Genomic DNA, 25837 nt, shown 5'->3' with positions numbered 1-25837 from the left:
CAGCAGGGGATGCGCTGAATGAATCATCTCTGTTCTCATGTGGTCCCTTTGTGAACAAGGGCCTGAAAGCGCCAGATGGCCCCCAGTCACAGGTCTCTGGTCTGGTGGCCCCGGAACAAAGCTTTTGACTCTAAGATTCCAGAAGGAGCACACCTACAGCCCTGCTTTACCAGCACGGAGGCGTGAGCTGACTCCCTGCAGGAAGTGGGGTTCCTACAAGCAAGGTTCCTGGCGGGGGGCTCTGAAGAGTCCTGGAGCCCCCCGCCAGGCCTCTTCCAGAGCTCATTGCTGGTCGGGCCCCCCACACCTAACCCCACTGGGTCCTGAGTCATTGTCAGAGAAGCAGACCCAAAGGTGGCAAGGCGGCGTGGCGCTAAGCGTTGTGTTCGCAACCTCACAGAAGATGCTGAGTCTAAGTGTCCTACGGCAGAGCCAGGCTGACTCAAGACACGTGGGACAGGGCTGGTATGACTCCTATTTGGGGCGGGCTCACAGACACAGCTCAGCTTTGTGACTGTGTGTGCCTCCTTGATGTGCCCGCCTGGGTTCCTGGTGCTACGCCTTGATTTTATTTATACCTCTACACCTGCATCCCTCTGATTTTATGTTTTCTTTTTCTCAAGTGTTGAGTGTGTGTACTGTAAGCTGCCTTAAGTCAGTCAGGGGAGAAGAGATGAGAGCCGCTGTCTCCCCTCTGCCTCCCCCCGATGCTGGTGCTCACGTCCGTGACGATGGGCACCCCGAGGTGGGCCATGTTGGTGATGATCTCACTGTCCTCCGGGGGGATCTGGGCGTGCTGGATCAGCTTGTTCAGGTTTTCCTCGGTGATGCCTGCGAGAACAAAAACCCGATCACCACACCAGCGCCTGGACATCACACACTGAGAAGCAGAGCTAAGTGCCTGGGGAGACAGTGCCCCTTTTCCTCTTCAGGATTAGTGGGAACCAATCCGCTCATGGCATCAAGGTTACTCTAAGACAAGACAAGATCAGGACTCAAATTCCACTCTAGCCTACGGGCTATGACCATCAGCAGCTGCCCTTCATGGTCTGTATCTCCATCCGGCTCCTGCTTCTCAGCCGTCAGCACCACCCCTGGCCCACATCACAGTCAGCTTGGACAGGAGAGCCTCTGTGTCCATCTTTGGCACAATGGACACCTATGGACACTTATGGGCAGCAGATGTGGGTTAAAATCAGTTATTTAAAGGCACAGAATACAAATGTGGGGCAAGTTAAAAGTATCTAGCAGAAATGCTCTAATAAGCTGGCCATAAAGCCAATAGACTCTCCCAGCTGTCCCCACCCTGTCCTCTTCGAATTATGCTGTCCCTTTGACTAACTCCAGAATCACTGGGGGATACTCAGCCTCTAGTTGCAACTGATCTGCCTACATGACATTTCCCCAGATGTAAAGAGCCCCTCAGATCTTATTAAACACCACTTTCCTTGTCTTTTACACTGTTTTCCACTTTGTTCTCTCTCTCCCAGCTGCCTCATTTTCCCCAAGAAAGGGCCTATCCCCCTCCTCTATGTCCCACCGTTCCTACCATTCTTCAAAAAGATGTAGAGAAGGATGATGCGGATTTTGTCGTAAGTGCTGACATTCGTGTCCAGCAGAATGGGGACAATGGCTCTCATGGGGTCCTTGATCTTCTCCCCTTCAGCATCCGTGCCCATTGCCAGGTCCTGCAGAAAACACACCGTGTTGACCCCGTTTCTGGCCAACAGTCTGGACAAATGGTAACTATTAGAAAACTGGTTATCCATAAACGTCTGGGATGTTTAGTTCGGTTGGGGGAAGGTCTTCAGCAGGTGCTTCTCTCTCAATTAATTAATCAGAACGGGGGTAATCAGCACTGGTGTCTACGGCATCGGTGAGAACCGAGGAAAGCCCCAGGCTTCGCCTTCCAAAACCAGAAACCATGCTGATTTGCCATCTTGTTTCAAGGCAGGCTGTTCCCTCCAGGTGAGTTCCAGTGTACGTGTGCCAATTCCTCAGGGAAAGCCTCAATCCTGGTAGGTCCTCAAGAGGGACAAAGCCCTACAGAGGGATCGGGGCTTAAGGGGATGCACTTCCCACATGTGAAAAGCTTCAATATTATAAGGTGCCTCCGCCTGGCTGGACTCTTTCTGCTCCACTCCCCTTGTACCCGCTGAGTTTTAACTACTCTAGGATTTTAACCTCTGTTTTTAATCTTCCAACCACTTTCAGGGAGAGGAGGAAAAAACATGGGCTCCCTGCAAATCCCACTGAAGGAGATGAAGGGGGAGGGGGTGCTAACAGTGGGACTGAAGATAAAGAGTGAAGTAAGCACGGTCTACGGCCCCGCCCTCGCAACTCAGGCAAGAGGCGGATCCATTCTCAACAGGCCCGAGAAAGCAGCACATCAGTGTCAGCAAACCAAGAACGATTTGGTCTCGTTCTGACACCAGCAGCTGCAACTTTCTCTGGAGCTCTTACAGAGGCTGCCGGAAGGTTGCCTTTTTTCTCTAAAGATCCCAGGAGTCCGTAAGGAGCATGATCTCAAGCTCAGGCCTCTGCCCAGCCTGGGCCAGAGGAAGGTGGGGCCCCTCTCCAAGGCCCTTTCCCAGCTCAGCGCAGCCTCAACAGACATCTGCTCAGCAGGACCTGGCTCTAACACTGTCTCAAAGTCAGATTTAATGTGACTACATAGCACAGGGAGATCAGCTCGGTGCTCTGTGACCACCTAGAGGGGTGGGAAAGGGAGGGTGGGAGGGGGGAGATATGGAGATATATGTATATGTATGGCTGATTCACTTTGTTATAAAGCAGAAACTAACACCAGTGTAAAGCAGTTATACTCCATTAAAGATGTTAAAACAAATAATAAATAAATTTAAAAAAATTTAATGTGACTAGTTCAACGAATACCACTGGGCACTTCTGGAAAAATGTAAACTTCCAAGGATGAATCCCAACTGCATTTGTACTGTTCGCTCTAGGGATAACCTATCTTCTGGACAGTCAAGTTCTTTTGGAGAGGACGCCTTGCGTTTGCAAACATCACCCATGAAATTGATGAATTTCAGCAGGGCTACTTCCCCGTAGGAGAGAGTCCATGAATCAGGGCTGGTCTTACAAACCTAGCTGAGCCCGTCACATCAAACGAGGAGATTTAAATCTTAGCCTCACACTGAGAACTCGAGTTCTTTTTTCTGTGAAGAGGGACCTTTGGCTGAGGCTTCGGCATTGTGGGATGACCTCCCCTCCCTTAGAAGCTGACCCCGGTTGAGAAATGTTATCATGTGTGAGGAATGTAGTGCCAGGATTAGCGACTCGACACGACACTCCTGGAAAATGTGGCAGCTTTGTTATGTCCCTTTGCAGACGAGGAAAAGAAAGCAGAGAGAAACAAGCACGTCAAACAAACCAGTGACAGGGACAGAACTCCGATCCCAACTGTGATCAGGGAGGCTGTGGGAGAATTTCTGACCTTCGGCTGCCCTACCCACTTTCAGCCTCTAGGTCTCCAAGCTGGTGTGGCTACGGCAGAAGGGAAAGACATTCAGGATACAACCTTCAGCCAGCCCTGTCAATGTAGGGCTCAGCGCTGCGTACATCTCTCTTCTGCCATTCCAGGGAGCCTCTGGTAAGTCAGACATGCAAAATCCAAACGGCATGGCATTCCAGACCAATCTAGTCCCTACCATTGAGCGTGGAACTGCACTGGCTCCAGAGAGTCGAGACAACACGATCTAGCAGGCTTTCCCATTTCTATTTCCTATGATTCTGCAGGGTGTTCAAGGTCAGATGTTAAAATTCAGTTAAGCAAATAAATGGGCCTGGCAGAAAGAGAAGGAAAAGGCCCTACCTGTTCCACCCGGCAGAGTTTGTCCACGGTGCCTTGGTAATGCTTCATGCAGTCCTCAGCAAGGTGCAGGTGGGTCGAATACTAGGACAAAGCAGAGAGCGTGTGGTCAAGGAATCACTCGCTGATTTGCGCAGCATCTACTAAGCACCTGCTATGTACCGACACGGTGCTAGGCACCAAGGCGTCTCCAGCCTCATAACGGATATGAAATATGCGTTCAAGCAGGTTCACAGACACTGCTGGGTAGAGAATTTTGTGTGTCGGTAAGAGGGACAGACCACCTTCTACAAGAGTCAAGAGGAAGGAGAAATCCTTTATGGGGGTGGGGTGGGGTGATGGTTTCACAGGCACCCACAAATCCTTTCATACTCCTCCCTCCAGCAGGTGGCGCTCAATCCCCCGCGCCTTCGTGTGGATTTAGTGACTCGCTTCTAAGGCGGAAGCGATGTGTGACTCCCAGATCATTGTGACTTCCTCCGAGCTCTCCCTCTCAGGCCCATGGGGTGAGGAATTGGAAGGATACAGAGAGAAAAAGATGAAGAGGAGAAAAGAAAATCATGGGAAATGACCTGTCTATCCCAACCTTTCATTGCTTTCTAATAAAAACTGAAGATGACTAAAAACCCGTGGATTTCTATGAATCAGCAAAGGGTAGAGGAGCCTTTTTGCAGCTGCGTATACGCACGATGCGAATGGATCATTCTGGACCGTCATACCTTGCTGAGCTCCTTCTGGTACTGGGGCATTTTCTTCAGCATCTGGGACAGGTCCCGCATGGTGGTCTATGGGAAGAGGGAAGCACACGGTCTCACTCCAACGGCCCCGAGCTAAGAGGATGGGCAAGGGGGGGTGGGCGCAGGACGGGACAGCAGCCAGCACCGGACTCCCGAGTGCTCACTCTGTAACCCCCCCAAATGCATCTGTTAAACACAAGATCACGTGTGTTTCGATTACCACCTCTCTGGCTCAAAAAATTATTGATCCGAATACCGTGACTGTGTTATAGGTGGGGAACTGACCTCTAAAATCTAGCAATTATGTTTTATTTACTGGACTAGAAAGTTACTGAGAGCATAATTCTTGCCAGGAAAGAACAGTTTTTCGTCTGCATGATGCTTTTCTGCATACTCAGCTCAAGCAATCATGGAATCAATTCACATTTCGTCTCCGCAGAAAGGACGTAGTTGTGTAGACAGGTAGGAAGAAGGGAGAAGGGAAGAGAAGGCTGGAATCTGCATCCTGACAGGTGGAAGGGCTCTGCTGACTTTCTAATTGGGTGACCCACCTAATCCCATTCACGTACCTAAAATAAATGTATTGAATGGCTACTACATACCAGGCACTTTTAGGTGCTGGAGATACAAGGACAAAAAAAGGATTTCTGCCTTCATGGAGCTAACACTGAGCAGAGGAGCCATTCTAAGTGAGTGGATTAGCAGTCTTGGAGGGAATCATGCATGTGGGTGCAGAGCAGAGACACCTCCCTAGTCTTGGCTCAGAGAAAACGATGCCAGAGCCAAAGGAAAGGGACCTCATAAGGCAGGGCCGAGGCAAGGAGCACAGGCATGGCTTGAGCAAGGCGATGGGGGCAAGGAGGAGGGAGGCAGAGATGAGAGTCTGTGGGGCCCAATGACCTGGGCGCTGTAAGGCATGTCCACGGTGGGGCTTGATTCTACTGGAATCAGGAAATCGCTTAATGGTCCTAAGCCAGGGAGCAACACAGTCAGAGCGGCATTTCTCCTAAGAGGAGTAAAACACCTCTGATAAACAGTCAGGAGGAGGAGAGGCCCAGGTGAATTCGGATATAAATTCTAATGCTACCACAAGCTAAAAAAGGTTTTAGCAAGTTCTTCTGGCTTAAAGTGAATCATGATCCAGAACAGTAAACACTAATCTTCAGAGTAACAAGGAGAAGAAGCTCTATAAATATCAAAAGGCGGGGGGTTCAGATCTCAATTTTGAATACAAGAATAAGACAAAATGGTACAGACGAAAAGAGGACCATGACCCCTCTCAGCCCCCAACTCACTAGTCCCGTGCTGAGGAGGCATCTTTCCCACCCCTAGAGAGAAAGCAGGGATTTCTGCTTTCTCTGGAGCACTGGAGCATGAGTACGGGTTTACCTTCTCTCCAGTATTCATTCTCTTGCTGGAAGAAAAATCCTTCAGAGAACGGGTGACTTCCCTGGAAGACAGAAGGAGGCAGCTAAGCTTCAACGCGGCACCAAGTGTCTCTATATGATGCTATAGGAGTCATGCAAGATTCCTCCTTTAGGAATATGTGCTGGCTTTTCTTGCCCGTAATGCATACATCTAAAGTGATTTTCTAAGAGGAGAGACAGATGCATCATTTTCCTAATACTCTAAACCCGGGGTCTCCATAGTGGAGTGTGCAAGACAATTTGAGAGCAGAAAAGAAAATGTTAGGACATCTATTTATATAATTTTACTTCATCCTTTTCAAATTTATGGTTTTTGTATATGCTATAAAATATGCGTATTAGTACAATAAAGCATATATTTAATGCATGAATAAATTATATACTGGCAACGTGAATTAACATTTTTCTAAAGTTGAGTGATCCAAAAAGTTTGGAAACTACTTTTCTAAACAACAGAACTATCCCAGGCTGTAATAGTTTCTCACTCTTCCTTGTGAATTTCCTGCCAGGTAGCACCAACTCAGTGTAGCAGAATGTGTCTTTCTGCAAAAGCAGGCTTGTTATCTACAGTTTAAAGGTCTTATTAAAAACTTTCCAGTGTTAGAAACATTTTGGAATACTTTCAGAGCAAGGTACTGGTTTAGCACATGTATCAGTAAATACATCAAGGCTTGCTCAGAAATTTTAGGTATGACAACAGGGAGGAAGGGGACACACCAGCTATATAAACGAAAACTGAAGTGTATGTAGCGGAGTCTGGATCCTTCAACAGAACAAACTGGCTTCAAGTGTTTAATGTTTATAAAGCATCTTACTGAGAGAGCTACAAATGCTTTCTAAAAATCCTAAAAGCAACCCTAACACAGAATGGATTTTCTAACTTCACGAAGTCGGTGTAGCCTGAGCTCAGATATCAGAAGGGGTTCATCATCACTGGTTAGCACATTGGCGACTTAGCAGAAGCAACGAATTCATGCACTGGTGAGCTCTGGTCAAGTTGCCCAGAGAACGCACACCGGCAACCGACAACTGTGATTGCCCGTGTCGGTGGGGTGAGCCCTGGAGCCTGGGGCAGGGCTGGCTGAGGCTAGGGGAAGGGCGCAGGGTGGGCTCTTACTGGGACACCTCCGCGATGTGCTTGTGGCGCAGCGCTATCCAGAGGTCGTCATCCTCGTCCAGGAGCACTTCCTTCACCCTCGCCTCTCCAATGCCGCTCGTCTCATACCTGGAAAGGAGATGTCCCACAAAATTCATCCAATCCCCCTGGTTCAAAACAGGCAGATGGGGCTTCCCTGGTGGCGCAGTGGATTAAGAATCCGCCTGCCAGTGCAGGGGACACGGGTTCGAGCCCTGGTCCGGGAAGATCCCACATGCCGTGGAGCAACTAAGCTCGCGAGCCACAACTACTGAGCCTGCGCTCTAGAGCCCGCATGCCACAACTACTGAGCTCGCGAGCCACAACTACTGAAACCCGCACCCCTGGAGCCTGTGCTCCGCAACAAGAGAAGCCACTGCAGTGAGAAGCCTGCGCACCGCCACGAAGAGTGGCCCCCACTCACTGCAACTAGAGAAAGCCCGTGCACAGCAACAAAGACCCAACACAGCCAAAAGCAAATAAATTAATTAATTAAAAAAAAAAAAAGTAGAATTCCTCCTTGTGGAAGGAGCAGGAGAAAAACCAAACAAACAACAAAGAATAACCGACAGATGTTCACACGAATCTGTCTGAACATCAAGCAAGCACCCCAACCATCCGATGTGGCACTATCTGTGTCAGGTCTGCTGCATCTAAAAAGGCTAATGATTTCTTAGGCAGAAAGAGACCCAAAGGTCTAATCAAAGTCAACTGACTTGAGGTCCTGGTTTAAAACCCCCAGGGTCAGTTGATGTGAGCTCCATCAGAGCCACCTGGCTCAGGTGTGAAGTCAGGTCATAGGTGGGTTCAGAGGTACTTGAAAGGGAAAGGCGAGGATCACACTTGTTCCTGGTTGGAAACGGCCTGGGACACCATCCTCAAATGTGTGGGACCTAAACAGCATTCTGCAGCTGCCTGCAACTGGCCCTCAGCAAATTTTCACATGTGAAATCATGAACATCTAAAGGAAAGCAAGAATTACAGGTACCAAAGCTGAGATTCAGTCATATTTTTTGAACCTTCATTTTGAAACAACTATCTTTACGGTTAATGTTATAAAATAAAGGACACGAGAACAATATAGCCTGTTCCCACAGAAAGAAAAATAAGTTTTTAGAGACTGAGTTTCTGATGATTGCTACCGAGAAAAATGTTGTTTATAATGAAGCAAACTGCAAATAAGATTCAGTAGGAAACTCCTCTTGATATACTTTATCATCATCATATTTCATGATCTGTAGTTAAGAAGTTTCAACTCTGAATAAGATATGCTCTGACACACACAAGTCAACATATTAACACAGCCAAGCCAGCTATGAACTGAGGCGACATGAGCTGTGAAATCAAGATCGAAAGTTCTTGTTCTCTTTGAAAGGGAGAGGAGTTTCTGGCTGGTGGTGCAGCTGGACTCTGGGAACTCACAGAAAAGCTTGCGGGCTTATTAGCAAGACTGTATCAATGCATCGCATTTTCCTAGGATTAACGACATCCTTTTTCTTAAATTAGAGGTGTGTTTGGTTCATTTGAAAAGCTGCAGTCACACCGGGTGTGTGTACTTACTTGTATACATCATTTTCAATCGGCAGCAGGTCGTAACTCATAGCCTGAAAAGTCAATTCATGAAGGACGGGGGAACTGGGGTCGAAACCGCGGTCCAGGATCAGGAGCTGGGAGCGTGCCTTGTCTGGGCCCTGAAGGAAGGACACAGGGAATGGTTTCATGAGCCGCCCCATATAACTCCCGCTTCTCCGACTAGCACAGCTAACCCTCCTGTGAAAAGTGGCAGCAGGATGTAAACTCTGACTGAAACAGCACTAAGTCCATTTACTGCTGGACAAGGACACCAGCACACACCATGTGAGAATCCAGTGTGTCTATTTCATAATGAGGGCCCTTTGATGCAGATCCAAAACTGTGGCTGGGGTCTAAAGTGAGCTTACGAAGGGGAGCACCACCTATGTTCAGCTATAAAAAGGGTGACCCATCATCCAGCCGGCCTGGGCCTGAGGGGGTCCCCAGAACCTGGGGCTGTCAGTGTTTTTGTTTTTTTTTTTGCGGTATGCGGGCCTCTCACTGTTGTGGCCTCTCCCGCTGCGGAGCACAGGCTCTGGACGCGCAGGCTCAGCGGCCATGGCTCACGGGCCCAGCCGCTCCGCGGCATGTGGGATCCTCCCGGACCGGGGCACGAACCCGTGTTCCCTGCATCGGCAGGCAGACTCTCAACTACTGCGCCACCTGGGAAGCCCAGGGCTGTCAGTTTTTAAATCAAGATAGTGATGGGATAGTTCTGTGTCTTGATCGCAGTGGTGGTTAACATGTATCTACACATGTGATCAAATTGCACGGAACTGTGCACGTGCGCGTGCACACACACACCCGAGCACGTGTACTAACTAGTGAAATCTGAATAAGGTCTGGAGATTGTAGTAATGTCCATTTTCTGGTTTTGATACTGTTCCACTGAGGGGGTCCCAGGAGGCAGGGCTGTAGGTGCTAACACTGGGAAAGTCCCAGCAAAGAGAAACAGGTTGGTAGCTCAGCTACACTGAACAGAATCTGTATTGCCTGCCCAAGGGCTGGAGCTCACTGCGCAGGAACAAGGGCGCTCACACACCCTCTGTGAGCAAAGGAAGCCAGCTGTGCCCAGGCTGCCACACGGACACTGTGGTCGCTTGGTGAGAGAAGCACGTGGGCCAAGTAAGGCTTACCTCCCCCATTGTCGGGTCATCGGCTTTGTATGCGTCGAGCTTGTCCTGGATTAGCTGAGCCAGCAAAGCATTGTCCTTGTATTCCCTGACAAAGGAGGAGGGACAGAGGGTGAACGGCCCTGCCCCAATGGATGACACTGTCTGCCCTCAGGGAGGAAGGCAGGACAGAGCAGGAGGGTCAAGGGAGACACAAGCTTCATCTGTACTGTTCTTTTACAATAAGAGTATACTCACTTTAGACGTATAATTTAAAAGGACAAATAAAATACTTAGCCCGGTGCCTGGAACATAAATGATTTTCTAGTTCCCTTTAAAAAAAACAAACTATCCAAATGGAAACGGAGGTAATATTTCCAAGCAGCTCCAGATGAACTACCACACTTCAGCAGAGGGTCCGAACCAGCCATCCTTTTCCCATGATCAGGCTGTCTGAGTCTGACCCACCTGACTCTCACTTCCCTTAATTCAAATTCCCTTGGACCCTGTTTTGTTTTGTTGGAAGTGACATTTCTGCCAGCAGAGCCGGACAGATACAAGTGAGAGCCTGTGGACCTCCCGCCTTGTCTGAGCTGGGCAGCGCTTCCTGGGCTCCTCCTGGCGATGTTTATCCTGTGGCTGCTGTCTGCCACCTGGCCACGCTCAGCGCAAAAGCAGCTCTGCTCCCAGCCCTATCCCTCCAACGAGTGAACCCCAAGACCCCATTTCTTAGCTTCCACCAGGCTTCTGTCGGTGAGGACCCTAACGGAGGGGGGCGTTGTCCCATGGGTGCACATCCCTGAGGACAATGAGGTGATGAGCATCCTTGCACTTCCTGCTCAGACCCTCTGCTCCTCCTGCTGTGCCCCCCGCCCTTCTGGCTTCTCCCTGTGGGACTGTGACTCCCACTCATGCTCCCAGCTTGACACTCCCACACCACTGCGTTCACTCCCTGTGCAAATCCCCCAGAGGCTACCCAGTGATAACCACTGAAGGGCATGATCCCGAACTCGGCATCCAAGGCCTCCAGAGATGGCTTCACCTGGCCCCACTGCCCACACATACACCACGCCAGACGACCAACCCTCCCCAAACTTGCCCTTTGTTGTCCAACGTCATGCTTCTGCTCATCCCAACTGTCCACACAAAATGCCCCCTGCCCCTCATTGGTCTACTGAAATCCGAACCCGTCCTCCGGGACTGAGCTCAGATGCCACCTCTGCTCTGAAGCTGTGCTCGCTCCTCTCAGCTCAAAGGGCCCTCTCCCTGCTCTGGATGCCCAAGCCTACGGCCTGCACTGTCCTAAGACACTGGTCCCACAGGCCTACACAGTAGGTGTGCACATCCTACCTGCCCTCCCAGATCAGGGGTTTCTAAGGGCAGGGGCTGTGTCTTCAGGTTAAGTCCGCCTGCCTAGCACTTAGCACACAGCAGGTAAGTGATAAGTGAATGACCTTATCAAATCTGAGAAATGTGTCCTTTGGAGAATTATTCTCCTTGTATTTTATCTTACTCTGAAACATCTTTGGCAAGGTGGGTATTTGATTTTTAAGGTTAGGAAGAGATGAAAAATTGTAGGAAACCTGGATTGTAGTTACAGGGGGTTCACATTTAGTTATTCACTAACTGAATATATGTATTTCATGCCCTTTTCTGTATGTATTGGTATATTCCACAATAAAATTTAGAAAAGAGCAAAAACACTGGAAAATAATGACAAATGGAGACGCTCAAATCTTGACCCTCTGGAGACAACTGCCAGACGAATGGCAAGGCCAGAGGAAGTTCCCTGCTCGGGGACACGCGGGGGGGCCACCGAAGGCAGACTGGGGCGCAGCCTTACCCCCGATACCGCACGGCCGGGTACTCCTTCAGGGTGGCGCACAGAGTTGCGATCTGCTCCGCCAGGCGCTCCAGGATCGGATTCTTCATCTGAGCCTTGTGGGGACTGTAGAAGCTTTGGAAAGAGTCAGCAGAGTCCAAGGAATACACCTGAGACGGGGAAGAAATACATATATTTCCAGAACGGTGAACTGTCATATTCATCCAGAATGGTGAACCATCAGAGTTTTTTCCAAGCTGGTAGTGAGGCTGGGTGTCTCAGGTTTTCATTTCTTTCACTTCTTCTACAAACACGGCTTGGGTGTCCCACTTGGGACTGTTAGCGACCAAACCATTACTGCCCTCAAGGAGCGTGCAATCTTGCAGGAAGAGGCAGACAACAAACATAATGAAAAGTAAATTTTATGGTATTTGAGAAATGGGTACGTGTATGAGAACATAAGAAGCAGGGAGAGAATGCCCACAGGATGGACAGGGAGGACACGAGGCCTCCTTGAGGAGGGGCTGCTTGAGCCAGGGCTTGAAGGAGGTGCAGGGTTTCTCCCCAGCAGGCGGCTCTGTGAGGGACCGGCTGGTGCCAAGGCCCTGAGGCAGGCGTGTGCCTGTGTCTGATGACCAGTGAGGAGCCCAGGAGGAGAGCAGGGGAGGAGGTCCTGGCACACCACACGGGCCGTTCATTATAAGTTTGAATAAATAAGGGACAGGCTAGAAATTGTGCTGTGACTGTAGCAAATAAAGGAGCTCTGTATGGATTTAATAATTTCCTATCCTCATAGTATATTCTAAGCATTTTTCTTCTTTTTTTTTTTGTGGAGGGTCCTAGAAGACTAAACTTCCCTCTTAAACTACGAGGCTACCAGCTATCAGTATTCACTCAGAATCTCTATGAGGTAAACTACCCTGATCTGGAAAACCTGAGGTTTTAAAAAAAGGTTATTACGTTTCAAAAATATATGAGAAATATAATATGGTTGAATATGCTAAAGTTGGATTTTGTTCAATCCAGGTGGTGACATGGCTCACACAGAGGAAAAAAATTCCTGCCCTCAAGCTGAGATTAAGCTTTAGGCCAAGTAAGAGGGCAAAGAGACTGTCTTTTTAAAATATTCACACTCTTATTTTTTCCATCTCTTCTTACCCAAGAATTGGTCACTCTCTGGCGTCTAGAAGCTGATCTATAAAGACCCAAAATGCCACAATCATCTCTTACCTCTACAAAATGCACAGAAGTTGTGTTATTTTTTGTTTCTTTGCAAGGAGGAGGCATTTTAACAAATTTTAAAATACTAAGGTATAAATTTTGTATGTTCTCTCATGATCAGCTTCACCTTTACTGGTTTAACGACTTTGTTTTTTTCCAAGAGGAGAGGTTTTGGCACTTGAAGCGTTAACAGCTCATGACGAAGGCTACCATCTGTTCCTTCGGCACATGACAAGCTGAGATTATCTCTACATTAAAAACAGTCTCCTTTGCAGCAAACGGGTGTTGTCTGATCCCTTCCCCTCCCCTCCTCCCAAGCTCTTTCTGGATTGGCTACTTTTTGCTTAGTCAAGGAGTCAGCCAATAGGAGTGAACAATGTAAGTGAGGATGAAATGAACACTAAGAAGGGCAGGATGGCTGCAGAAAGTCAGGAATAACTGGAGACTAACACGAGGGCATCTTGCGCAGACCCCTAAGGACTACTGTTGCCATTACATAAACGTCCACTCACAACGCGTCATTCAGCAATCCCCTCCCCCACTCTCTTTATTGCACCCCTGCCCCACCCTCTCGCACGTGGCCAGAGTTCCTGAGAGAATAGCCAGGATGTGGATTTTCTATGCCCTCCCCCCACGCAGCCTCACCTGGGATTCATATGGGAGAAATGCAATGTTGATTTCCGTCAGAGTTCTGATGACTTTGGCTGCTCGGGATTTTACCAGCTCGTTAAACAGGGCGTCTGGACAAGCTGCCAGAATGACAAAGACAGTAGGTTGTTTTCCTGCCCATTTTCTGGTTCATTTCAACATGTCCAGGGAATTCTTTATTTTAGTAGGATTTAAAAAAGGTAAACAGAAAGTTCATCCTACCCGACAACCTACTACCTCTAGGGTATAAAAGGAATAAAAGGAATACAAAACCACCTACAAGGCCCTCAACGTATAACAAAGAAACAAATGGCAATAAAGACTGAGATATTGAGAGCTAATAAAAACTATTTTCTGACATTAAGAAGAGGAAGAAAAAGAACCAAGAGAGATCAAGAAGGGATCAGGAAAAGGCCTGTAATATAAACAAACACCACACATCTGAGATACTTATGAAAAATAAAATAAGTAAAGAAAAATAAAATCGTTGGGAAATGCGATGCAGACATTTCCCCAGGGCCTCTAAGGAACTCAGCTGCACAGGAGTCCCACTTGGTGGAGGGAGGAACCACGATTTCTCATGACTCTTCCGGACCAAACAAATAGTTTCAGGTCCCCAGAAATGTGTCATTGGTTTATTATTACTAATGCCATCTACCTGCTTTCTTTGCCACCCGTCTTCAAAGAGTATAAAATTATTCTTTGCAAGAACCTTCCCCCATCTACTCAGTGGTGAGTTTTGTGGGGTTTTCCCCAGAGAGAACACAGGGTGAACTGTTATTATTGTGCACTCTGCACTAGGTTCCATGCACAAAACCTCCACAAAGCAAGAAAACAGATTCTAGGACAATGATACACTTCTACCTGATACGAATACCACCAGATCAGAGTGTCTTTGTAGTTGAAAAGTAGATGGAAACACACTGAAGTTTATAGTGATATCTGGAAGTCTATACAATGAAACACCAAGGCTGGCTTCGGAAAATTCTTCTCAGCATTGAACGTGCTAGACCTTAGAAGAGGAGCTATTTTTTTAATCAGGAAGGGACTGCATGACATAGTAGGTTTGTATTTGTGGGCGTTTATTTTTCTCTCTTATGCAATTTGTCTTCTGAAGAGAAAATAAAAGATCAGGACAAAAGTGGGCACAACCCATTTCTTCCCTGTTGGCCTGGCTTGGTTGGGGTCAGTCTGGCTGTGCAGGAAGGCCAGGGCGGCAGCTGACAGCTGTACTCACAGTCAGTGAAGAAGACGTGCGCAGCCCGGTACTTGGCAGTCGGCGGGTCCTTAAAGTCACTGATGAGAGAGTGGACAGACTGTGGAAAGGGAAGAAAAGGGAACTGAATCTAACTCTAGAAGCAAATGGAACCTACATCTGAACGGAGTCAAATCCATGCTGGCTTCAAGCTACATGCACAAAACAGCAAGGGATTTCTGATGTATAATTCTAACTTATGTTCGGCCATAACTGAGTTCTGAGGATTTAAGATTAGGGTTGTTTCAGAGTTTAGATGAACAAAAGCCTCCCTAGCTCATTCCAAAATGACAGCGTCCATTCTTTGGAGCCACCATAACTTGGGTTCCTAAGAAGAGACCCACAAAAGAGGGAAGTGGTCAGAAACCTACCAGGAGATTCATTGTGGTGAAGTCCTAGCAATTTAGTTGCATCTGCAGAAGCTCATACATAAGCCAGTTTTCAAAAATGAGAAGAAAACATGAAAACTGGGGGGAATTTACATAGATTAAGACATCTAAGACAGCTAGCAACCAAAAGCAAGAAGGTGGGCCTTGCTGGGATACTGATTTGAACCAACCCCCCAAAATGATAAGACAGGTAAATTTGAACCCTAACTGGATATTGATGAAATAAATCTGGGAATTCCTTGGTGGTCCAGTGGTAAGGACTCCGAGCTTTCACTGCAGCGGACCCAGGTTCAAACCCTGGTCGGGGGAACTAAGATCCTGCAAGCTGCGTGGCGAGGCAAAAAAAAAAAAAAAAAAAAAAAGAAATCTGAAAGCATAAAATACCCAAGTTTTGGAGGCGGATCACTAGATAAAGTGATCTCCCACCTAGAAAGCTAACACAAGGGGGAATCGAGATTGGTCCAGCCTGGCTTTTGGCAGAAAGCTTAATGAATGTACTCTTCACTCCTCACCACACCCCACCTTCCCCGTTGGTGGACTGCATGCTTAAACAGAGCAGTGTGTTAAATGCGTGCTTCACCCAGAACCATCAGACGTGATGCCACCCAGACACCAAGCCAGCACGTGTAAGCTCAGCCAAAGCTCTTCTGGGCAGGGTTTACCTTCTCAGAGGGAGTGATGAGATACACAGCTTCCAGGCTGGGGAGCGGCTCTCGGCGCTTGTTGATGTCTTCCACAACTAGACAACAAAACAGCGGCCCATGGTAAATAAGAAAACAGAACTGGTGATCATAAAACTAGAAGCCATAGAGAGAGGCCACCTTCAGACTGGTGCAATAAAAATCTACAGTGGGGGGAGGAAAGACTCAACGCCCCTTCCCCAGAGTTACCACGTTCCTCTGTCTCACGAGGCTCAGGTGGTAGAAAACCTGAAACCTTATCACACTAAATACTTCCTATTTCCCATTTCAGTTTAAGTAAATTCCTTGATCTAGTCTTTTGCCTCTTCCTTCAGTTTTTTCTCATCTGTCCTAGATAATCCCAATTCCTTTAGAATTTCCATGTTGGGTTGGTTTTTCAACAATTAGATCGTTTTATCATTTTCCTTTGTATATCAAATGAAGACATTCCAAACATACCTTCTGTATGGTACTGTTCCTTTCAACAGTTCAAAGACTAAACATCAAATTTTGTTAGAGCAAACCATGGGTGTTTGGTTTGCTGGTTTCTTTTACCGTGTGTCAGCTACTTCATCTGCTGGGGAAAGAAGACCTGAGTCATCGTCTCGCTAGTCACCTGATAAAGCTTAAGGTGCACCACCTACACTACACTGTCCTCCAGCACAGAGCGAGCAGGAAATCGTACAGTGCCATTCTTCCTACGCAGGTGATGTAAGCAAATAAAAGCATCCCTTTAGAAGTATCCCTTGTAACATTTACAAAGACTTTTCACCCCAAACGATGTTCAAATTAAAACCAAAGTCTCTCAACCATCTACGTTATCAGGGGTTGTAGGTTTTTGAATTTCATAGGCCAATACTACTTCCCCCCCCCCAAATATTTGGGGGTGGTTAACACAGGCTTGCTGACTTTTAAATTTTGCAAGTAAGGACATTTAAAAAAAACTTCTGGGATAGGGAAGAGTCTGTGGGCAGGAGGGGAGAGCTGAACCCTCATCTACCACAGGAAGTCAACAGGTAATGTCTAACATGATGAATCAAGCGATACTCCTGTAAGCACTTATTTAGAAATATCAAAAAGATAACCAGAAGAGCAGAGTGGCTGCCTCTGGGGTGATGGATCCCAGGGCATGGGGGAGGAAGAAGGAGGGCAGGACGGTGCTGCTTCTTTGTTAGAAGCTCATTAGCTACATTTGGCTTTTTTCCTGTATTTGCATTTTTTGCCTTGATAGAGGAAGAAAAAAGTTTAAAAAATTCAGTGAGGAAAATAACTTTGTAAGCTTGAAACGGGGGCAAGTCTGGTCTTGGATCACTGAATGACGTAAACTCACACCAAAAATTATGTACTCCTATTTACAGGACTATGTTTTTGGTGATAGATAAACTAGATTTGGAAATATGCTTTTATTTTATTTTTTATCTTAAAAAAATTTTTTTTGGCGGAAATGTGTTTTAAAAAATGATGAAATCACCAACCTTTAAATTACATTCATCTAGCTTAATGAAAACCTCAACCCTCCTTGCTCTTCCTCCCGTAATTGTGGTATGGTAGTAATTTTGACAAAGACCAGCAGTAGTCTGTGGGCCACATACCATATAAAAGTTCTCTCCAGGGGAAAAAACTGGGAGCTGCACTGCAACAGGTATGTTCCACCCAAAGTATTTTAGGAGGAAAAACAAAGGTTAACTTCCTTGTTTGAAATAATACCTCAAAATAGACTCCTTTTCCATCAATGCTGTTTCACAGATTAAAATACATGATCTCCCCTGAAAGGGGCTCCTAAGTAAGACTTGAGATGCACACAAATGTGAAAAAGAGCTGGGGACAGCAGCCAGGAGGTCTGCGTCCTAGTCTCAGGTGTGACACTGGCCAATGACCTTGAGCAGGTGATTTAACTTATTTCAAAAACCTATTACCGTGAAATTCTAAAGCACATTCCAAAGAATGAATTAAACATAAATATACAAATAATTATAAAGCAAATGCTGCACAAGCACCACCCCAGTCAGGCAACAGAACCCATGAGCACTGCAGAAGTGCCCTCCTTCACCCTCGCTCATCACAATTTCCTCCCTTCCCCCCAAAGAGAACCACCATGGTGACATGAATGGTGATCACTTCTCTTTGTGGTTAAGACTCACTTGTCCCTGCATTTCAAAGCAGTAGAGCTTAGCTCTGCCTGTTTTTGAACATTACGTAAATTAAAGCATATTGTTAAGGATGTACCTTGCTTCTTTTGCTCAACATTGTTTATCAGATTCATTTGCATTTTGGAATGGGCCAGTAGTCAGAGTTCGTTCCTCTTCTTTGCTATATATCAGCAGTATTCTGCTGTGTGACTATTCCACAATTTATTTTACCATTCTACTCCTGGTGGACACTTTGGTTGCTCCCACTTTGGGGCTACTATGAGTGATGCTCTGTGAGCATCCCGGGCGCACACACCTGGGTTATCTAGGACACACATCTAACTGCAGATGTGCTGGCTCATAGGATCTGCATGCCTCAACTCTCCTAGACTCTACCAAGTGTTTTTCAAAGTAGCTGTACCAACTGACATGTGTCAGATCGGAGTTCCCATTTTTCTATATCCTGTCACTTGGCATTATCATATTTTATTTTATTTTATTATTTTTTTTTACATCTTTATTGGAGTATAATTGCTTTACAATGGTGTGTTAGTTTCTGCTTTATAACAAAGTGAATCAGCTATACATATACATACGGTCCCATATCTCTTCCCTCTTGCGTCTCCCTCCCTCCTACCCTCCCTAGGCATTATCATATTTTAAATATTCCAATCTGAGTACACAGCAGTATCTCACTCTGGTTTTAATTGCATTCCCCTGACCACTACTGAGGGGGCCAACTTTTCACGTATTTATTGGCCATTTGGATTTCTTCCTTTGTTAAGTGCCTTTTGTCCATTCTTTTCTATTGGGTGGCCTGCCTTTTTTTTTTTTTTCTTGACTGAGCCTTCCTTTGGCATCCTTTCACAGATACTTAATGGGCATCTAACACTGGATTGGATGTGGGGGATTCAATGATGAACAAGAAAGCCTGGGGTCTCTCTCAGGAACTTACGGTCCTACCATCCAGGTTGTTGGAAGATCTAAAGTCAAGCAAGATAGGGACTTCCCTGGTGGTCCGATGGTTAAGAATTCACCTTCCAATGCAGGGGACATGGGTTCGATCCCTGGTCAGGGAACTAAGATCCCACATGCCGTGGGGCAACTCAGCCTGCGCACCACAGGAAGAACCCACATGCCACAACAAAGACCCGATGCCTCCAACAGCAAAAAAAAATGAATGTGGTTTCATGAATAAAAATTATAAAAAAAAAAATAACGTCAAGCAAGATAATAACAGACAGGGAGGAGAAAGAACACCCCAACAGAAGGCTGGGTGTCACGGGAGGGCAGAGGGAAGGCCGCTCACTTGTTATCCCCTCGGTCATGATGTCTGTCATCTTACAGCAGGAGGAAAGCATCCTCATGCTCAGCTGATCCACCACCAGCACCTGGAAACAAAGGGGACAGTTTACAGCCTGACGGGCACCTGCTATGATGATCTCCTCCGCTGACCCAGACTTCAGAAGGAGCCTAGAAACGCAAAACTCTGAGTTATCAATGCTTCCTACGGGGCCAGAGGTTTGCCGAGAGACATGCTAGCTTTTATTTCCCCACCAAACCTAAGCTTCTAGGAGAGTTTGCTCTCACTGATGTGACTTAATATTTTAAAGTTAAAAAAATTAAAGTTTTTTCCATGACAAAGAAAATACTCATAAAAATGCAAAAAAAAAAAAAAGAAAGAAAAGAAAAAGAAAAAAATTCATCTACAGCATTCACACTCGGAGAAATCCATATTAGAGGGTATTTTTTCAGGGCGTAAACTTTTCCTTAATGGGAGAATGAACACTAGCGCCACATTTATGGGGTGGAAGGAGAGGACTCCGCAGACATCATCGGGATGGACCAGCACACGTGTCATCCCGGGAGCAAACTCTGTCTCAGTTCAGACGGGAAGAATAAGAACATGCCGTCCTGGTCTAAAAGCTTCATACCTGCAATTCTTCAGCCAACCTTTCCTATCTCCATTCGGCCCACAGAGGAGAGAGGGAGCTAAAACAAAGCTATTTCTCCTATCCTTCTTCAAAGATAGAAACCCAGGCAACAGGTGCTGGAAAAATGTGGACCCGAAAGCATCTTGCTGTAGCACGAGGGCCAATCAGTTTTCATTTTATGAGGCAGCTTCCTCAAGCTTAGTTTAAAATTCACATGTCCACAAGCCCATTACTGATGGGAAGGGTAAGAGAGAAAGGCAGGCATAAAGAGTTCCCACCAGCTGGCCTCCCACTCTGGGTATGAGGATGGATGCTCCGGCTAAAACGTAATCTCATGAGGCCAGGGTGAGACTTCAAAAGCCTCCTGGTACCAATCAGCTCTGCTGTTCCCAGGCCCGGTGAACTTTACTACAGGAAAACTCGGGAGCAAGAATGGTTGGCATAAGCCCTTCAACAACACACGGGGAAGTTCAAGTAAGACGGTGTGCTCTCCTGGTCACTGTAATGCCCGGCCCCAGACAACCAGATGGTCCTTCAAACAAAGACTTCCTGGATGGAGGACAGCACGTTTCCGACTTGCATCACCCACTGCCAGAAACGAGGCCGTAATCAATTAGATTGACTTAAATACTTGTTTCAGGTACATGACAGTTTCCAGCATTGCTCTCAATGTTAAATGAATAAACAAACTTAGTTGTTTTGTCTTATGTAGCTACAGGCAGACGGGATAGGCCAGATGAGGGCTTTTCGGACTGCTGTGTGGGCTCCATGGACATGCTTTAGGGCCACCAGAGGGGCAAGAAGGGTCCCCTCTCATCTCCCATAGCAAGCAGAATAATTCTACCTTCTGCTTTATTCAGGTAAGATCTTGTTTGAATAAAAGAGTTCCACTTCTAGAATGCCTCACCAGGTGATCTTAAAGATAAGCTTTATGACCAAGAGATTTCCTAACCAGGATCGTATAAAATGGGAGGCACAGCAGATTACCTTTCTCTAGTCCAGAAGCTTTTGGTATCCTCTGGACACAGCAAAGGTCCTCATTCCCCACCTACATGCCTCTCCCCAACTCTACTCCATTCTTGTTTTTCCCCATGAACTCACCTTTAAGGTCATTAATTGTGCTTTTCTACTTACCTTCCACTCTCCCTTCTTCTTTACCTTCTTTATCACATCATGCATGATCTCTAAAAAAGGAGAGAAAAAGGAAGGAAGGACAGAAGGAGGAAGGGAAGGGGAGAGGGAGGAAAAGAGAGAGGGAAGGAGGGGGGAGGTGGAAGAAAAAATCTAATGTAATTTCAAGGACTTCCAACCCCTGCCTATTAGATGAGGTCATTTTCCCTCCATAGGCTTTGTTCTCCTGAGTCATGCAATTCAACCAATCTGTCTACTGAGCCATAATCAATCCACCATAAAGACAGTTCTCTTCTTGTTTCCTTAATTCAGTTGTTCTCAAACTTTGTAGTCTCAGGACTCCTTTATACTCTTAAATATTGAGGACCCCAAAGAGTGTTTGTGTATGTGGGCAAATATCTACTGACACTTCCTGTATTAGAAGTTAAACTGAGAAATTTTTAAAATATGTGTTAATTCAATTACAATAATAATAAACCCATTCTGTGATAACATAGTTGCACTTCATTAAAACGCTATTTATATTTTTGTTTTTTTGGCTGCGTTGTGCAACTTTTGGGATCTCAGCTCCCTGACCAGGTATTGAACCTGGGCCATGGCAGTGAAAGTGCTGAGTCCTAACCACTGGACCACCAGGGAATTCCCAAAATGCTATTTATATTTTCCATAATAAAACAATTTTAGTGAGAATACTGGCATTGTTTTACATCTTTGCAACTCTCCTTAATGTCTGGCTTCGTAGAAGACAGCTGGGTTCTGCTTCTTAAATCATATAGCATCTGGAAAACGCCAGTGTACGTCTGTGAGAGAATAAGAGTGAGAAGGTAGATAACATCTTAGTCTTATTATGAAGATAGTTTTGACCTCGAATTCCCAAAAGGGTCTGGGGTTTGAGAACCACTGACTTAAGACAAGTGCGTAAAATGCTATGACAATACCCCAGGGCACGTGAGCCCCCGTCAAGCTCCAAAAACAGACGTGAAGAGCAGTTGTGATATCTTTCCAACCCTGAGCACATCTGTGGGATGCTCTCACCCAAAACCAACACTTTTGCAAGCCACAGTTTCTATAATGTCACACCACACACAAGTCTACCCGGTCATGGAGGATTCACAGGAAACAGCGCTCTGCTACTCTTTCTAAACCCAGATCATCCACAGGCCTGGAAGGACTCAAGGCTAAGAGCTGTCATTAGCAAGTGTGCTTCAAGCATTTTAGGTCACTCTCAAGAGCACGATGGTTCCTGACTCTGCTTTTGACTATCTACAATAATCTGATGTGTCATCAAAGTGTTCTAAAATTTTTAAGAGCTTCTTACCTGATTATAAAAAAATACACACTCATTGCAGTAAACTTGGAAAACACAGAAAAGTATGAAGAAGAAAATACCATGTATTACTTGTATACTTGAAAAAAATCAAAAAGAAAAATCACTTGTAATCCTGCCAACCCCAAATGCATAATCAACATTTTAGTTTATTTCCTACTCGCTTTTCCCATGAACTTTTACATAGCTAAGACCATGTGCTGCATATAATTTCATATTATGCTTTTTTTCAGTAAGAAAACTCATTTCTCCATGTTAATAAAAATGCTTCCTAGGATCTTAAATGCCTGCATAATAGTCCCTGGTTTAGTCAACAATTTTCCCAATAGCCATTTAGATTATTTCCCATGTTTCAGTGTGGTGAAAAACTGGGAACAGATATATCAAATAATAAGGCAGTGGTTAAGTCAATTAGGTTACATTTGTGCAATGGATACTATGTACCCATTAGAAATAATGATGTGGAAAATACCCACTCATTCACTCAATACCACTGTTTGCCAGTCACTGGACCCAGCACCAGGGATGAACAACAGCAGACATGGCACTGCTCCTTCGGAGCTTACACTCTAGTGACGGAAGCAGACAAAACAAAAGGGCAATCATGGCTTCTCACAAATGCTCTAAGGTAAATAAATAAGGGCCGTGGTAGAAAGGAAAAAACCCAGTGTGGAGAGCTACCTTTAAGAGGGGATCAGACAAAAAAAGACGAAAAAAACCCAAAAAACAAACAAAAAAACAGGAAAAAAAAAAAAGGGACTTCACTGGCAGTCCAGTGGTTAGGACTCCAGGCTTCCACTGCAGGGGGCGCAGGTTCGATCCCTGGTTGGGGAACTAAGATCCCACATGTGGTGGGCAAAAAAAAAAAAAAGGGAGCCACAAAAGGCTCGAGGTGGAAAAAGGAAAAAGAGCTTGACAGCTTCTTGGAACTGAAGCTGGTAGAAGCTGAGGCTGGAGGCCAGATCACAGGGGACCTTGACGGGAGTATGATTTTATCTGAAGGGCACCAGAAAGCCACCGAGGGTAGGGACGTCATCTGATGTGCAGTAGAGATGAGATTGGAGGGGAGCAAGAACTGAAGCAGGAGTAAAGTCAGGACGCTTCTCAAGGGTCCATCCACGGCTGGTGGCAGTGGACATGGCGAGAAGAGGGTGAATTTGATATCTATTTGGACGTATAGCCAACAGGGCTAGCTGCTGAATTGGGTGTGGGGGGAAAGTAAAAAAAGGAAACAGGTAACTCCTAGCTTTTTGGCTTAAACAAAGAAATTGATGTAGAGACACAAAAGATTTAGAGGGAGGAAAGAACTGATCTGTAGGAGAATACAGAACATCCTTTTTTGATTAAAGATTGAGATGGCTAAGAGACGTCCGAGGGGAGATACAGGGAGGGTAGCTGGAGCTTGAAAGACTGACTTTTAGCTACAGTTTAAAATCTGGGCATTATTACCACATAGAGGTAAGTTTGGAGAAAACCCCAAATGCTTGCAGGACCAGTAAGATGGTTTGGAAACATGGTCTTTATTGACAAGCATTCTTGTGAAACAATAAGGATGAAGCCAGTCTAAAATGGGTGATGAGGAAGACAGACTATCTAGACAACTTTTTCAAGAGGTTTTCCTATAAGGTAGCAGAGAAAAGTATGAAAGCTAGACAGGGTAGACAGAGAATGTGAAATCAAGGAAGGGTTTTTCTTTTTTTTTTTTTTTTTAAATGAAAGCTTTTCTTCAGTTATTTTTACTTAATACCAATTCTTTTTTTTTAAATTTATTTTTTATTTATTTTTGGCTGTGTTCAGTCTTCGTTGCTGCGCGCAGGCTTTCTCTAGTTGTGGTGAGCGGGGGCTACTCTTCGTTGCAGTGTGTGGGCTTCTCATTCCGGTGGCTTCTCTTGTTGCAGAGCACAGGCTCTAGGCACGCAGGTTTCAGTAGTTGTGGCTCGCGAGCTCAGTAGTTGTGGCTCGCGGGCTCCAGAGCGCAGGCTCAGTAGTTGTGGTGCACGGGCTTAGTTGCTACAAGGCATGTGGGATCTTCCCAGACCAGGGCTCGAACCCGTGTCCCTTGCATTGGCAGATTCTTAACCACTGTGCCACCAGGGAAGTCCTTTGTTTTTTTTAAGATGTGAGAAATTAGACGATTTTTTTTTTTTTTTGGCCACACTGTGCGGCTTGTGGGATATTTGTTCCCCAACCAGGGATACAACCCAGGGCCCTGGCAGTGAGATCACGGAGTCCTAACCACTGGACCACTGGCGGATTCCCAATTACAGCATTTAAAAAAAATGGTATTGGCGATAAACCAAAAGAGAGGGGGAGATTGATGATGCAGGAGAGAGGACAGATCATTCAAAGACTGAGGTCCCTGAGGAGGAGGAAGGGGCTGGGGTCTGAGACACAGGAAGAGACCCTGACCTGGGATAGGAGGCAGGGCACCAGGTCCACCCAGTGGGGAGAGGCAGGGGACCAATGGTGGGCTGAAAGAGTGGTGGCAGAGGGGAGGGGCTTCCTCATTAGAAACAAGGTCACTGGCTCAGAGTAGGGACGGTGGTGCTGTATATGGAAGGTTTGAAGAAAGACTATCACACGTCTTCCCAAAGATTGGGAAAGTGGATATCCTTTTAGTTCCCTGATGTACAGGGATCGAACCTGCTTCCCTGCAATGGAAGCACAGTGTCTTAACCGAGGGATCACCAGGGAAGTCCCAAAAGGGGATTTCCTACAGAGATGTTTTAGCATTTCTCGACAGTTTTAAGGGCTAATTTGAGGTCCATGACCATAAATTTAAAGTAAAACCAGGCAGCTGAGTTGTGTGATTTTCTTTTTTCTTCCCCAGTAATGTTTGATTGTCCAGGTGTACGCCAGAAAGGAAAGAAAAGTTGGTTTCAACTAGGGTTAGAGTTTCCCCAGGTGAATACAACGGAGAGAGAAAATATTCAAAATACATGGCTCTGGGAAAAAGGTATGTTACAACTATTTTTTAAAGAATAGGGCTTCCCTGGTGGCACAGTGGTTAAGAATCTGCCTGCTAATGCAGGGGACATGGGTTCGAGCCCTGGTCCGAGAAGATCCCACATGCCGCGGAGCAACTAAGCCCGTGCACCACAACTACTGAACCTGTGCTCTAGAGCCCGTGAGCCACAACTACTGAGCTCGCGTGCCACAACTACTGAAGCCCATGCGCCTAGAGCCTGTGCTCTGCAACAAGCCACCGCAATGAGAAGCCCATGCACTGCAACGAAGAGTAGCCCCCGCTCGCCTCAACTAGAGAAAAGCCCTCGCGCAGCAATGAAGACCCAACGCAGCCAAAAATAAATTAATTAAATTTAAAAAAAAAAGGGGGGTGCTCCCCTGGTGGCGCAGTCGTTGAGAGTCCGCCTGCCAATGCAGGGGACACGGGTTTCTGCCCCGGTCCGAGAGGATCCCACATGCTGTGGAGCGGCTGGGCCCGTGAGCCATGGCCGCTGAGCCTGCGCGTCCAGAGCCTGTGCT

At 46.4% G+C, this 25837-nt stretch overlaps 1 protein-coding gene across 4 annotated transcripts in view; it reads right to left on the bottom strand.

Annotated features, from left to right (window-relative positions):
• The window catches only part of STXBP1 (syntaxin binding protein 1), a 70417-nt gene that overhangs the window by 15438 nt on the left and 29142 nt on the right, over positions 1–25837 (bottom strand). For 2 of the 4 annotated variants that reach the window (XM_029202718.1, XM_029202721.1), the window contains exons 2-15: positions 21028–21077; positions 19269–19350; positions 15813–15889; positions 14744–14822; positions 13504–13607; positions 11659–11807; positions 9840–9924; positions 8692–8822; positions 7114–7221; positions 5959–6019; positions 4552–4617; positions 3836–3916; positions 1550–1688; positions 722–831 (exon numbers count right to left, since the gene is read on the bottom strand). In XM_029202718.1, the coding sequence (XP_029058551.1) occupies positions 722–831; positions 1550–1688; positions 3836–3916; positions 4552–4617; positions 5959–6019; positions 7114–7221; positions 8692–8822; positions 9840–9924; positions 11659–11807; positions 13504–13607; positions 14744–14822; positions 15813–15889; positions 19269–19350; positions 21028–21077 (1322 nt within the window). Of the gene's footprint in view, positions 1–721; positions 832–1549; positions 1689–3835; positions 3917–4551; positions 4618–5958; positions 6020–7113; positions 7222–8691; positions 8823–9839; positions 9925–11658; positions 11808–13503; positions 13608–14743; positions 14823–15812; positions 15890–19268; positions 19351–21027; positions 21825–25837 lie in introns of all 4 variants that reach the window. The other 2 variants (XM_029202719.1, XM_029202720.1) reach the window with 2 other exon arrangements.

This window comes from Monodon monoceros, unplaced genomic scaffold (genome assembly GCF_005190385.1).
Source record: "Monodon monoceros isolate NGI ecotype Baffin Bay Population unplaced genomic scaffold, NGI_Narwhal_1 Super_Scaffold_5, whole genome shotgun sequence".
In the NCBI taxonomy this organism is placed as follows: domain Eukaryota; kingdom Metazoa; phylum Chordata; class Mammalia; order Artiodactyla; family Monodontidae; genus Monodon; species Monodon monoceros.
Note: the sequence above shows the minus strand (reverse complement) of the source record. Positions and strands in the feature narration are given on the sequence as shown.